We start from the raw sequence: 15,609 nt of genomic DNA on the forward strand, positions 1-15,609 counted from the left end.
GTCAGGAAACCTGACTCGCTGTTTATCCTGTATGCATCCAACAAGCTGGGTGCTCCTGCTTCAAAGCAAACTATTGCTCGCTGGATCTGTAACACGATTCAGCAGGCTCATTCTGCGGCTGGCTTATCGCCTCCAAAATCAGTAAAAGCCCATTCCACAAGGAAGGTGGGCTCTTCTTGGGCGGCTGCCCTAGGGGTCTCGGCATTACAGCTTTGCCGAGCAGCTACTTGGTCGGCAAAGCTGTAATGCCGAGACCCCTCGGGCAGCCGCCCAAGAAGAGCCCACCTTCCTTGTTCAAACACTTTTGCAAAGTTCTACAAGTTTGATACCCTGGCTGAGGAGGACCTAGAGTTGCTCATTCGGTGCTGCAGAGTCATCCGCACTCTCCCGCCCGTTTGGGAGCTTTGGTATAATCCCCATGGTCCTCACGGAGTCCCCAGCATCCACTAGGACATTAGAGAAAATAAGATTTTACTCACCGGTAAATCTATTTCTCGTAGTCCGTAGTGGATGCTTGGCGCCCGTCCCAAGTGCGGACGTCTTCTGCAATACTTGTATATAGTTATTGCTTAAATAAGGGTTATGTTATGGTTGCATCAGGTTTGTCTGATGCTCTGTTGTTGTTCATACTGTTGACTAGGTATGTTATCACAAGTTATACGGTGTGATTGGTGTGGCTGGTATGAGTCTTACCCGGGATTCCAAAATCCTTTCCTTGTAATGTCCGCTCTTCCGGGCACAGTTTCCTTAACTGAGGTCTGGAGAAGGGGCATAGAGAGAGGAGCCAGTGCACACCAGTAGTACTAAATCTTTCTTAGAGTGCCCAGTCTCCTGCAGAGCCCATCTATTACCCATGGTCCTTACGGAGTCCCCAGCATCCACTACGGACTACGAGAAATAGATTTACCGGTGAGTAAAATCTTATTATTGTTCCTATTAAAAGTTATATATTATGTTTCTATCATAATTCATATTGACATACGTCCCCTTTTTATTTTTTTTCAAGAGTGCACCAACCAAGAGTCTTCTTTCTTTCCACTTCTTTTGTACTCTAAATGATTACTGACTCTATGGTGCACCACCAGCAGGTTTAATAGTGAGCAATTAGCCACACAAAATATGAATTGCTGGTTTTGATTAATAAAAAAAAAAATGATGTATCCACGGTTGACTGGTGCGGAGTCATCCCCAATTCCTCAAATACTGTAATCTGGAGTCACACTGGAGTAGCTGCGCATCCCTGTCCTGTCAGCATATGTGTCCACTGCAGAGGGAAAATTGCGCTAGTGAGTTGCTGAATCCTCTCATAGTGAAGCCCCGCCCCTTCAATGGCGCGCGGTCTTCCCGCTTTTTTTTTTTTATACTACCTGAAGAATCTGGTGCTTAAAATGGAGAAAACCGTTTTAAGGTTGTTGTGCCAGTATGAGTACTGTGTACAGTGTATGGGGACACAGTTGTGTACTGTGTCCGTAGACCCGTTCCGCCCCGTGCGTCTCCGTACCCTCATGCCGTCATAATAGCCGGCGCCCTACTCACCACTCTACTGGCTCTGTTAGGGGTGGCGGCGTGCTGCGGGATTGTACGCTCGCCGTGGCGGGGCTTGCGAATAGTTCCCTCAGGAGAACAGTGTCTTGTCAGCGGGGAACGGGACCATTAAACCTGAGAGAGGTTGGGCCGCTTCCCCCATTGAACCATTGGAGGAGGGTTCCCTTAATCCATTGCCTCTGGGAGTTATGCCCCTGAATGTGGGACAAGTTTATATCCTGGGCTGGAAATAAATTCAACTTGGAAAATACTGTACATCAGTCTTACAGGTGCTGGAATCCTGAATAAGGGTTTGGCTATTTCAACACTGAAAGTTCAAGTGTCAGCATTAAGTATACTGGGGCACATGTATTAAGCCTTGAGAAATGACAAAGCATTGATAAGTATAAGGTGATAACACACAAGCCAATCAGCTCCTGACTGTCATTTTTCAAACCCGTAATGATTGGCTGTTGCGTTACCACCTTCCATTTAGCACTGCTTTATCACTTCTCCAGGCTTAATTCATCTGCCCCACTGTTTTAAATTATTAGATTCTTACAGGCGGTTTAAAGAAACGATTCTTTAACAGAAATCATGGACCTATGGACTTGAATTTTGTTCTAGATCCCCTAATGTCCTTCCGTTTGAACCATTGGAGGAGGTGTCCCTTAAATTCTTGACACTCAATGTTCTGTTCTCACTGAGATCTTCCTTGATCAAATTTATCAAGACAGCATAACCAACTCTACTTCCAAAAACCTAAACAGATGTGATTATCTGAAGAATGGTGTTTATTATATAATGGAGGAAATTGGTAAAACTGTGAAAATAAACAATAAAATGCAATAATAATATGCACCAAGATAATGCAATGAAAACATAACACAGCAGCTGAATATGCAACATGAATAATCACATGTGTAAGAGTATGCTGGAGTACGTATGAAATCATAGCATACAATCATACATGTTTGTGCGCATGGAAAGGATAGCAGCAGTGTAAATAATAAACTGGCATTCAGAACTGACTGTCAGCAGATCTATGGTGACAGATTTAGGAGTAAAACATACTCTGGTTTTTATTTATTATAATTATTTTCTGCATTGTAGATTAATACTGAAGACATCAAAACTATGATATAACACATATGGAATTATGTTGTAAACAAAATAAAGTGTTAAACAAATTAAAATATGTTTTATATTTGATATTCCTCAAAGTAGCCCTCTTTTGCTTTGATGACAGCTTTGCGCACTCTTGGCATTCTCTCAATCAGCTTCATGAGGTAGTTTCCTGGAATGGTTTTCTAACAGTCTTGAAGGAGTAACTTAAGCCCACATGTGATAGAGGAATAGTATTTAAACTTTTATTATTATATGATGAATGATATTGAAATCCTTTTAGAAAAATAAAATATATATATTTTTTACATGAAAATTGTCATTTAGATTTGTGAATGTAGCGTCAAGTACCCGATTAATAGCACTGGGAGTACATTTTTTGCTTTTATATATTTCTCCTTCGTCCTAGAGGATGCTGGGAACTCCAAAAGGACCATGGGGAATAGACAGGATCTGCAGGAGACATGGGCACTTTAAGACTTTAATGGGCGTGAACTGGCTCCTCCCTCTATGCCCCTCCTCCAGACCTCAGTTATAGGAACTGTGCCCAGAGGAGACGGACATTTCAAGGAAAAGGATTTTATTAAACTAAGGGTGAGATACATACCAGCTCACACCACATCTCACCCTTAGTTTAACAAAATCCTTTTCCTTGAAATGTCCGTCTCCTCTGGGCACAGTTCCTATAACTGAGGTCTGGAAGAGGGGCATAGAGGGAGGAGCCAGTTCACGCCCATTAAAGTCTTAAAGTGCCCATGTCTCCTGCGGATCTTGTCTATACCACATGGTCCTTTTGGAGTCCCCAGCATCCTCTACGGACTAAGAGAAAAGGAATTACCGGTAGGTATTAAAATCCTATTATATTTATTCAGGTGTGTGTGGAAATCCCTTATTTTCTCCATAGCAGCAGATTAATCAAGGTAAAAGTGGTAAAGCGCAGTTCTCAAATATTTGCTACTAGTCTTGATGGAGTTCCCTGAGGTGCTGAGCACTTTTGCTGCTTTTCCTTCACTCTGCGGTCCAACTCATCCCAAACCAGCTCAATTGGGTGATTGTCTTTTTGAATATGATGCCACAAGCTTGGCACACCTATCTTTGAGCAGTTTCGCCCATTCCTCTTTGCAGCACCTCTGAAGCTCCGTCAGGTTGGATTGGAAGCATCTGTGAACAGCCATTTTCAGATCTCTCCAGAGATGTTCAATCGGATTCAAGTCTGGGCTCTGGCTGGGCCACTCAAGGACATTCACAGAGTTGTCCTGAAGCCACTCCTTTGATATCTTGGCTGTGTGCTTAGGGTCGTTGTCCTGCTGAAAGATGAACTGTCACTGCAGTCTGAGGGGTGACGGTCTTTCCCTCTATCCTGACTAGTCTCCCAGTTCCTGCTGCTAAAAAACATCCCCACAACATGATGCTGCCAACACCATGCTTCACTGTAAGGATGGTATAAGCCTGGTGATGATTTATCAGCGCAGCAAATTTATGTTTCTCTAGCATCCCTAAGGGATATTGGGGAATCTAGTACGATGTGGTATAGACGGGGTCCAAAGGAGCCTGTGCACTTTAAATTTCTTCATCTGGGTGTGCTGTCTCCTCCCCTGTATGCCCCCTCCCGCAGGCAGTTTAGAAAAGAGTGCCCTCAGGAGAGGATGCACATCTCTGAGCTTCAGAGAGTTTTCTTCAATTCTTTTTTGCTGTTTGTTATGTTCGGTATGCTGTCTGGGCAACAGCATACCTACACCGTGGGAGTTAAGGGGGGAGGGGGGGGGGACACACCGGCCTTACGAGGTGCAGATCCGCTTCCCTGCTGCAGGACCACCGTCCTGAGGAATTGTTGTTCAGTGGGGTACTGCGTCTTGGCTGTCACAGCCGCAGCACGCCGCACACCCCTAATGCTGCCTGAAGGTGACATCGGTGGTGAGTACAAACCAGGGGCCCTACTATGGTAGTCCCCCGGTTCAAAGTGCTGCTGACCACGGGCGTAGTGTACGGTACCCTCCGGGGTGGGTCCTGCTAAGATCCCCCGTTTGGAACTGGCACAAAAGGCCTGACTTGCACTTGTGATGTTTTGAGCTAAAAAGGAGACTTTGCCAGTATAATATATTAGTGTAACTCCTGCGCCATTGGAGGTGGCGGAGCTACATCAGAGCGGGACCTGAGGCATTTTGGTGCCTTCCTCTGCTTACTGCAGCCATATACAGCTCACACAGCGCATCCTGACTCCTCAGCCACGCTGGATATCTGGTACAGGGTGTAGCAAAGGTGGAGAGTTGCTATTGTACACTATCTGGATCCTATTTAGGATATAAATTGTTAGTGTTTACTGTATTATAGGGAGCTGACAGCCCCACTGGGGCTGTGCAGCTCAGGGTGTGCTGGTGTCTCTCTCTCTCTCCCCTCTCACATACAGTAGGGCAGGCTTGCAATATAACTGTCTGTGTGTATGTGTATGTTTTGTGCTTACTGTGAAACATGGGTAAACACAAGCTGTGCAGTGTATGTCACACTAGATTCTCTCTATTATCTACTGATTCTGTTTCATGTGAACAATGCAGTCAAGATTCACAAATCAGTGAAGGGGCTGGGGGAGAGGGTCCAGAGCCCCATTGGTTAGGGTCTCTTAAGACTATGATGTCAGATATGTCATACCAGCTCACTGCTAATGTACAGAAGACACAGCTACTACAACAAGCTGTTGCAGATTTAGCTGCTAGGGCTGATGCACAGCCCCCCCTCTTCTCTACTCTTTTATACAGATGATGATATACAGGAGGATGGGGATAACCTGGATCTCGTTAGTGGGGATCCCGATTCTACTCAGGGTATTGAACCCCTAATTCTGGCTATAAGGTACGTGTTAAAGCTCCCTCTAGAGGACGCTGCGTCACAGCAGTTGTTTATCTTTGTACAAAACAAGCCTCTTGTCACTTTCCTTGTCTCTACAGAGTTAGATGACCTATTCAAACAGACCTGGTAAAATCCAGACAAAAAATTTAGAGTGTCCAAAAAGTTTTTGCGCACTTTCCCTTTTGGGTGGGTGTATCCGTCTCTCGCCTATCTAAAAAGACGGTGCTGCCTGCCCCTTGCTCCTTTACCATGAAGGATCCTGGGGATAGGAAGATGGAGACTACCCTAAAGTCTATATACACTGCAGCCGGTATATCACAAAGGCCAGTCATTGCGGGTTGCTGGATGATTTATGCCATTCATTCCTGGGCCACTCAAATTCAGGGGGGCCTCTCGGGGGATATTCCCTTAGTTACTATGGTAACCCTCCTAAAACACATTCAGGACACTGCACGTGTCCTCTGTGATTCTCTCAAGGAGATGGGGAACAGTAATGCTCGGACTTCTGCCGTGGCTGTGTCGGCGCGCAGGGCCTTGTGGTTGCGTCAGTGGATAGCGGACACGGAATCCAAACTTAGTGTGGAATCCCTCCTCTTTTCGGGGTAATGGCTCTTTGGGGTTGAATTGGATACCTGGATTTCCAAAGTTACGGCTGGAAAATCCACGTTTCTCCCCTCTGGGACGACGCTCCTATCCAGGAACGTCTGTCCAGTCCTTTTAGTCTCACAGATTTCGATCTAAGGCCAGAGGTGCCTCCAATGCGACTAGAGGCACCAGAGGTAAGTCCAGAAAACCTGCAAGCACCAGCTCTCAGGAACAGTCCACCGGTTCTGCTTCCACTAAGGCCTCAGCATGACTGTGCCCAGGGGATCTCGAGGTGGGAGCTCGACTGTGTCACTTCAGCTGCGTCTGGGAGACTTCCTGCCAGGATACCTGGGTCAAAGATCTTGTTTCTCAGGGCTACAAGCTTGAGTTCGACAGTACTCCTCCCCAACGATTTTTCAAATCAAGCGTACCAGCTTTGGAAGATATGCAAGTTACGTTGCAACAGGCCATTCAAAAGTTTGTCCAGTCCCACGTCATTGTTCCAATACCGCAACGCGGCATGGGGTTTTACTCAAACCTGTTTGTGATGCTGAAACCGGATGGTTCAGTCAGACCTATTTTAAATCTAAAATCCTTGAATCCTTATTTGAAGGTGTTCAAGATGGAATCCTTGCAAGCAGTGATTACGGGCCTGGAAGAACAGGAATTTATGGTCTCCTTTGACATCAAGGATGCCTACCTCCATATTCCAATTTGGCCACCTCATCAGACGTACCTGCGGTTTGCCCTTCTGGACAATCACTTCCAATTCCAGGCACTGCCCTTCGGCCTGTCCACAGCCCTGAGGGTATTCACGAAGGTTATGGCGGAGATGATGTTCCAACTCCGGGTCCAGGGGGTCAATGTTGTCCCTTATCTGGACGATCTTCTGATAAAAGCTCGATCCAAGGAGCTTTTATTGCTCCATATCGACCGCACTATCCATCTTCTGTAAGTTGAGAATCCAACAGAAGTCCCACCTGGAGCTAACTCAGAGGCTCCTGTTCCTGGGAATGTTGCTGGATACTGTGGCCCAGAAGGTGTTTCTACCAGAGGACAAGGCGAATACACTTCAGGAGATGATCCGCATGGTGCTCCAACCTACTCGAGTGTCCATCCATCTTTGCATACGATTGTTGGGAAAGATGGTTGCCTCATACGAGGTGATCCAGTATGGGAGGTTCCATTCCAGAACGTTTCAGTTGTATCTCCTGAGCAAGTGGTCTGAATTGCATCTACAAATGCACCGAATGATTCGGATGTCACCTGCAGTCCTCCAATCTCCTGGAAGGCTGGAGTTTCAGGATTCAGGATTGGACCCTCCTCATGATGGATGTAAGTGTACGGGGATGGGGAGCTGTCACCCAAGGGGCGCAGTTCCAGGGCAGGTGGTCAGCCCACGAGGCCCTCTTTCCGATCAACATTCTGGAACTTCGGGCGATCCGCAGTGCTCTGCTTCAGGCCTCTCCTCTGCTCAAGGATCGTGCGATCCAAGTACAGTCGGACAATGCCACGACAGTAGCGTATATCAGTCGCCAAGGAGGGACAAAAAGCTGAGCTTGTATCCGAGAGATGTCAAAGATACTCCTCTGGGCGGAAAAAGATGCAAGAGCAATGTCAGCAATCTTCATTCCGGGTGTGGACAACTGGGAGACGGACTTCCTGAGTTGTCACGATCTCCACCCGTGGGAGTGGGGGCTCCACCATCTGGTGTTCCAGCAGATCATCGACCGGTGGGATTGCCCACAAATAGACATGATGGCTTCTTGTCTCAACAAGAAACCTTCCCTGGTATTGCTCACGGACCAGGGACCTTCAGGCGAGGGCAGTGGACGCACTGGCTTCGCCTTGGCTGTACCGGCTGGTCTACCTGTTTCCACCGATTCCATTGCTCCCAACAGTGCTAAAGCGATTCAGGAATCAAGGGGTCCAGGTAATTCTGATTGCCTCAGATTTGCCTTGGAGGGAGTGTATTGCGTATCTTCTGGACATGTCTGTCGAAGACCCTTGGTCTCTACCACTAAGATTAGATCTTCTTCAACAAGGACCGGTAGTCTACCTGGACTTTCTGTGACTTCCTTTGACGGCATGGTGTTTGAGCGGACCATCTTAGCTCACAAGGGCCTTTCCAAGAAGGTTATTGCTATCATAGTTCAGGCCAGGAATCCTGTGACGTCAAAACACTATCATCATATCTGGAAGACATACGTCTCTTGGTGTGGGAAACGCACGTTTCCGATGCAGAGTTTCACTTGAGACGTTTCTTACGTTTCCTGCAGGCTGGTGAAGATAAGGGCTTACGTCTGGATTACATTAAGGTCCACATTTCAGCCCTCTACATTTTCTTCCAGAAGAAATTGGCAGTGTTGCCAGAAGTTCAGACCTTCTTGGAAGGGGTACTCCACGTACAACCACCTTTTGTGCCGCCTACGGCACCCTGGGATTTGAATGTAGTGTTGGCAATTCTACAGACCTCCTGGTTTGAACCTCTGATGACTGTAGAAGACAGGTACCTCACATGGAAGACGGTGATGTTACTGGCCCTCGCTTCTTCTTGACGTGTCTCAGAATTGGGGGCCTAATCGTGTAAAAGTCCATACATGGCCTTTTACGAGGACAGAGCGGAGCTCCGGACTAGACAGCAGTTCTTGCCGAAGCTTGTCTCCGCGTTTCATCTGAATCAACATATTGTAGTTCCATCCAGTTCTGACGCTTCTGCTCTTCCGGAGGCATTGGATGCTGTGCGTGCCTTGAAGATCTATGTCAAGCGCACAGCTCGGGTCAGAAAAACTGATTCCTTGTTCGTGCTCTGTGATGTGCAGAAAAAGGGTTGCTCTGCTTCAAAGCAGTCCCATTGCTCGTTGGATTAGGCTTACTATCCAACAGGCCTATGTGTCGGCAGCCTTACCTGTTCCTAAGTCTCTGAAGGCCCACTCTACAAGATCAGTGGGCTCCTCCTGGGCGGCTGCCCATGGAGTCTTGGCCTTGCTACTATGCCAAGCTGCTACCTGGTCGGGGAAGAACACCTTTGTGAAGTTCTACAAATTTGATACCCTGGCCAAAGAGGATACCCAGTTTAGGCAGGCGGTGCTGCAGCAGTCTCCGCACTTTCCCGCCCGTTCTGGAAGCTTTGGGACATCCCCATCGTACTAGATTCCCCAATATCCCTTATAGATGCTAGAGAAAATAGGATTTTATTACTTACCGGTAAATCCTTTTCTCATAGTCCATAAGGGATATTGGGCACCCGCCTCAGTGCGTTGACTTTTCTGCAGGTTCTTGTTATGTGGTTACCTGTTCAGCTATTGCTGTTGTTATTACCAGCCGTTGCTGGTTGTTATATGTTAGTGGTGTGCTGGTATGTAAATCTCACCATTCTTTGTTATCATATTCCTTCTCTCATATATGTCCTTTCTCCTTCGGGCACGTTTTTACCTATAACTGCCTGTGGGATGGGGCACAGAGGAGAGGAGCCAGCACACCCAGTTGAAGAAATTTAAAGTGCACTGGCTCCTTTGGACCCCGTCTATACCCCATCGTACTAGATTCCCGAATATACCTTATGGACTACGAGAAAAGGATTTACTGGTAGGTATTAAAATCCTATTTTCTTTGGATGTTTCCACTCTGGAAGTAATGTACTGAAAAAGTCACACATAGAATGGAGGCGCTACCGAATGTACTACTGGTTAGTGAGTATGAAAGCTTAAGTTAACCATGTCTCAACTACAGTCATTTTCAACCTTTTTCAACTCGCGACACATCGAACAAGATTTAAATTGTGAAGGCGCACAATAAGTACACCATTTGAAAATACACACAATCATTGTCGCATATGGGCAAACATATATACTTATTGGCCCCCACTGGAAAAACCACCCCACACACATTGGCCTCCACATGACCAAAACACACACATTGGCCACCACAGTAATTATTGCACACATTTTATGCTCTTTAATGAAATGAAGCAAAATCAGCAAAGTCCATTAAGATATACATTTCCCAAGTATCAAAAAATTATTAATCTTCTCTTTATCAAATAAGGTTTCTACCCAGTCCATACTAAAGATGAAGTGAAGCTTATCCCTGTCTAATTGAAAGTTAACCGGACTGGAATGTATCCATTCTTGCAGTATGGTTTTCTTTGCTGCCGCACCTAATGCCAATAACAAATTTCTATTACCTTGGATAAGTCTCTGCCCACTAGGGTCAAAACCCAAACTGGCCCAGTCTAGAGTGAACAGAACATATTGGACTAAGTGGGCTTCGTCCTCTTGGTGTAACCGCCTCCAAAATTCTTCAACCACTGAACACACCCATAAGTTGGGTGTGTTATGGAAGGTCGACCACACTTAGGTCGACAGTAACTAGGTCGACAGGTCAAAAGGTCGACATGATTTATTTTTATTATTTTTTTAAAATGTTGTCGTTTTCACCGCGCAGTGACCGGGAACCCCAATTAGTACACCATGTCCCCTCACATGGCTCTCTTCGCGCACCTTTCTTCGGGCAGGTTACTATTCCCAATTGTAATCCACGTAGAACGTGAAGTATGAAAAAGTAAAAAAATGAAAAAAATTGTGAAAAACTCATGTCGACCTAGAACATGTCGACCTGGTTACTGTCGACCTAGACATTGTTGACCTAAGTATGCTCGACCTAGAGACCAGATACCCCATAAGTTATGGTAAAGATCCGCTTCCTCTTGACCACATCTAGGGCAGTTGTGGGAGCTTGTGAGTGCAATTCTAAATCATCTATGAGGGGACAAATACGTCCTGTGATACACATTGAGAAACAATTCATTATGTACTGGGTTTTAGTAGTGAACATGATCTCGATAAGCCACAATTTAAAAGTTAACATTATGTTTAAAAAGCCTTGATTTCTTTTTAGTTATTTTGATATTGCTATTATGACAGATTGCTAAATTATGTTTCCACAGAGATATTAAACCAGAGAATATTCTCATAGACCGCACCGGCCACGTTAAACTAGTAGATTTTGGATCAGCTGCAAGACTGACCGCGAATAAAGTTGTAAGTGTGTTGGATTCCTTCAAAAGTATTTACATGGTTTCCAGATTGTGCAACACTGTAGCTCATGACTCTTTCTGTTTCAGGTGAATGCCCGTCTCCCTGTAGGTACACAAGATTATATGGCACCCGAAGTTCTCATGGTGATGAATGGAGATGGAAAAGGCAACTATGGTCCAGAATGTGATTGGTGGTCTGTTGGCATCATTGCTTATGAAATGCTTTATGGCAAATCTCCATTTACTGAAGGGACATCAATAAAAACCTTTAATAACATCATGAACTTTCAGGTTATCACATTTTCTTTTTTCCCCTAAAAGTAAAGACTAGTATACTGTATGTTTCATTTATCAAGTGTGGGTTTCTTCTTTATCCATGTCCTATTTATTTCACAGCGTTTCCTAAAATTTCCAGATGAACCAAAAATCAGCAAGTATTTCCTTGATCTGATCCAAAGTTTACTGTGTGGACAGAAGGAGAGACTGAAATATGAAGATTTATGCTGTCACCCATTTTTTACTGACATTGATTGGGACAACATACGAAATAGTGAGTAAATTAAGCAACTTATGCTTTTAAACATAGAAATAAATTGTAAAACTCAAATTTCTGTAACATTGACTTTTTAATGAAATGGCAAATCCACTAGTAGGGATTTTGTGTATGTATATGTATGTATGTATATATATATATATATATATATATATATATATATATATATATATATATATATATATATATAGATCCCACACAATAGAGGCACTCTGCGAAATAATAACTGACACCACCACAGCCGGTACGGTCAACGTTTCAGGGACCTCTCCCTTTTAAAAGGGAGAGGTCCCTGAAACGTTGACCGTATCGGCTGTGGTGGTGTCAGTTATTATTTCGCCGAGTGCCTCTATTGTGTGGGATCTATATACTCGTTTGAGAGGTTGTGCACCGGACCCGTTGTATTCTTCCAAGCGTGAGTGCCAGACATATATATATATATATATATATATATATATATATATATATATATATATATATAATATAAAATTGAGAATAGCGCCAAGGCTAATCCTGAATTTAGACACACAAAATGAAATATAGTGGATGTGATCAAATAAAAAATATTTTGTCACCCCCCATAGGTCAATGGGTGGCAGCTCGTGCCCAGTATATGGATAAAATGTAAAAAATTAAGTGCAATAGAGCGCCTAATGGTGTTATCAAAATTCTAAAATTATAGGATTTCTATGTAACCAATTCACCATGTGAAAAGTGCAAAGTGTAAATTAAAAAGGATCGACTTAGCTTCCTTGGGAGACAGCTTCAGTCTAATGACACTTTTAGAACATGTAAAACAGAAATAAAAACCAACATAGTGTGTACTGTTTAGATGATAGACAATGCTCCACACTTTAGGGACCTTGCTAGTCCCAATATAGATATATGGGCTGGATAAGAAATGCTGGTTTCAGTATACGAGGGCTGGACAAAGTTATAAAACAAACAATATTTCTCTGACGTCCTAGTGGATGCTGGGAACTCCGAAAGGACCATGGGGAATAGCGGCTCCGCAGGAGACTGGGCACAAAAGTAAAAGCTTTAGGACTAGCTGGTGTGCACTGGCTCCTCCCCCTATGACCCTCCTCCAAGCCTCAGTTAGATTTTTGTGCCCGAACGAGAAGGGTGCAATCTAGGTGGCTCTCCTGAGCTGCTTAGAGTAAAAGTTTAAATTAGGTTTTTTTTTTATTTTCAGTGAGTCCTGCTGGCAACAGGCTCACTGCATCGAGGGACTAAGGGGAGAAGAAGCGAACTCACCTGCGTGCAGAGTGGATTGGGCTTCTTAGGCTACTGGACATTAGCTCCAGAGGGACGATCACAGGCCCAGCCATGGATGGGTCCCAGAGCCGCGCCGCCGTCCCCCTTACAGAGCCAGAAGAGCAGAAGAGGTCCGGAAAATCGGCGGCAGAAGACGTCCTGTCTTCAATAAGGTAGCGCACAGCACCGCAGCTGTGCGCCATTGCTCTCAGCACACTTCACACTCCGATCACTGAGGGTGCAGGGCGCTGGGGGGGGGCGCCCTGAGACGCAATAAAAATACCTTAGATGGCAAAAAATACATCACATATAGCTCCTGGGCTATATGGATGCATTTAACCCCTGACAGTTTTTCCTTAAAAAAGCGGGAGAAAGGCCGCCGAGAAGGGGGCGGAGCCTATCTCCTCAGCACACTGGCGCCATTTTCCCTCACAGCTCCGTTGGAGGGAAGCTCCCTGACTCTCCCCTGCAGTCCTGCACTACAGAAACAGGGTAAAACAAGAGATGGGGGGCACTAATTTGGCAGATAAATCAATACAGCAGCTATATAAGGGAAAAACACTTATATAAGGTTATCCCTGTATATATATATATATATATATATATATATATATATATATATATATATAGCGCTCTGGTGTGTGCTGGCAAACTCTCCCTCTGTCTCCCCAAAGGGCTAGTGGGGTCCTGTCCTCTATCAGAGCATTCCCTGTGTGTGTGCTGTGTGTCGGTACGTTGTGTCGACATGTATGAGGAGGAAAATGGTATGGAGGCGGAGCAATTGCCTGTAATAGTGATGTCACCCCCTAGGGAGTCGACACCTGACTGGATGGTCTTATGGAAGGAATTACGTGATAGCGTCAGCACTTTACAAAAGACTGTTGACGACATGAGACAGCCGGCAAATCAGTTATTACCTGTACAGGCGTCTCAAACACCGTCGGGGGCTCTAAAGCGCCCGTTACCTCAGATGGTCGACACAGACCCAGACACGGACACTGACTCCAGTGTCGACGGTGAGGAAACAAACGTATTTTCCAGTAGGGCCACACGTTACATGATCACGGCAATGAAGGAGGTTTTGAACATTTCTGATACTACAAGTACCACAAAAAAGGGTATTATGTGGGGTGTGAAAAAACTACCCGTAGTTTTCTCTAACGTCCTAAGTGGATGCTGGGGACTCCGTAAGGACCATGGGGAATAGCGGCTCCGCAGGAGACTGGGCACATCTAAAGAAAGCTTTAGGACTATCTGGTGTGCACTGGCTCCTCCCCCTATGACCCTCCTCCAAGCCTCAGTTAGATCTCTGTGCCCGAACGAGAAGGGTGCACACTAGGGGCTCTCCTGAGCTTCTTAGTGAAAGTTTTAGTTTAGGTTTTTTATTTTCAGTGAGACCTGCTGGCAACAGGCTCACTGCATCGAGGGACTAAGGGGAGAAGAAGCGAACTCACCTGTGTGCAGAGTGGATTGGGCTTCTTAGGCTACTGGACATTAGCTCCAGAGGGACGATCACAGGCCCAGCTTGGATGGGTCCCAGAGCCGCGCCGCCGGCCCCCTTACAGAGCCAGAAGGCAGAAGAGGTCCGTAAAATCGGCGGCAGAAGACGTCCTGTCTTCAACAAGGTAGCGCACAGCACTGCAGCTGTGCGCCATTGCTCTCAGCACACTTCACACTTCGGTCACTGAGGGTGCAGGGCGCTGGGTGGGGGCGCCCTGAGACGCAATAAAAACACCTTGGATGGCAAAAAAAAATGCATCACATATAGCTCCTGGGCTATATGGATGCATTTAACCCCTGCCAAAATACATAGAAAAACGGGGGATAAGGCCGCCGAGAAGGGGGCGGAGCCTATCTCCTCAGTACACTGGCGCCATTTTCCCTCACAGCTCCGTTGGAGGGAAGCTCCCTGTCTCTCCCCTGCAGTCACTACACTACAGAAAGGGTTAAAAAAGAGAGGGGGGCACAAATTAGGCGCAGTATTAACTATACAGCAGCTATAAGGGGAAAAACACTTATATAAGGTTATCCCTATATATATATATAGCGCTCTGGTGTGTGCTGGCAAACTCTCCCTCTGTCTCCCCAAAGGGCTAGTGGGGTCCTGTCCTCTATCAGAGCATTCCCTGTGTGTGTGCTGTATGTCGGTACTTTTGTGTCGACATGTAGGAGGAGAAAAATGATGTGGAGACGGAGCAGATTGCCTGTAATAGTGATGTCACCCCCTAGGGGGTCGACACCTGTGTGGATGAACTGTTGGAAGGAATTACGTGACAGTGTCAGCTCTGTATAAAAGACAGTGGTTGACATGAGACAGCCGGCTACTCAGCTTGTGCCTGTCCAGACGTCTCATAGGCCGTCAGGGGCTCTAAAGCGCCTGTTACCTCAGATGGCAGATATAGACGCCGACACGGATACTGACTCCAGTGTCGACGGTGAAGAGACGAATGTGACTTCCAGTAGGGCCACACGTTACATGATTGAGGCAATGAAAAATGTTTTACACATTTCTGATAATACGAGTACCACCAAAAAAAGGGGTATTATGTCGGTGAGGAAAAACTACCTGTAGTTTTCCTGAATCTGAGAAATTAAATGAGGTGTGTGATGATGCGTGGGTTTCCCCCGATAACAACTGATAATTTCTAAATGTTATTGGCATTATATCCTTTCCCGCCAGAGG

The 15,609-nt window shown here is 45.6% G+C and overlaps 1 protein-coding gene across 5 annotated transcripts in view; it reads left to right on the forward strand.

Annotated features, from left to right (window-relative positions):
• The window catches only part of CIT (citron rho-interacting serine/threonine kinase), a 541,532-nt gene that overhangs the window by 120,009 nt on the left and 405,914 nt on the right, over nucleotides 1-15,609 (forward strand). For all 5 annotated transcript variants that reach the window (XM_063913147.1, XM_063913146.1, XM_063913148.1 and 2 more), the window contains 3 exons: nucleotides 11,027-11,120; nucleotides 11,204-11,407; nucleotides 11,513-11,666. In XM_063913147.1, the coding sequence (XP_063769217.1) occupies nucleotides 11,027-11,120; nucleotides 11,204-11,407; nucleotides 11,513-11,666 (452 nt within the window). The remainder of the gene's footprint in view (nucleotides 1-11,026; nucleotides 11,121-11,203; nucleotides 11,408-11,512; nucleotides 11,667-15,609) is intronic.

Source organism: Pseudophryne corroboree, chromosome 1, assembly GCF_028390025.1.
Source record: "Pseudophryne corroboree isolate aPseCor3 chromosome 1, aPseCor3.hap2, whole genome shotgun sequence".
Classification (NCBI taxonomy): Eukaryota; Metazoa; Chordata; class Amphibia; order Anura; family Myobatrachidae; genus Pseudophryne; species Pseudophryne corroboree.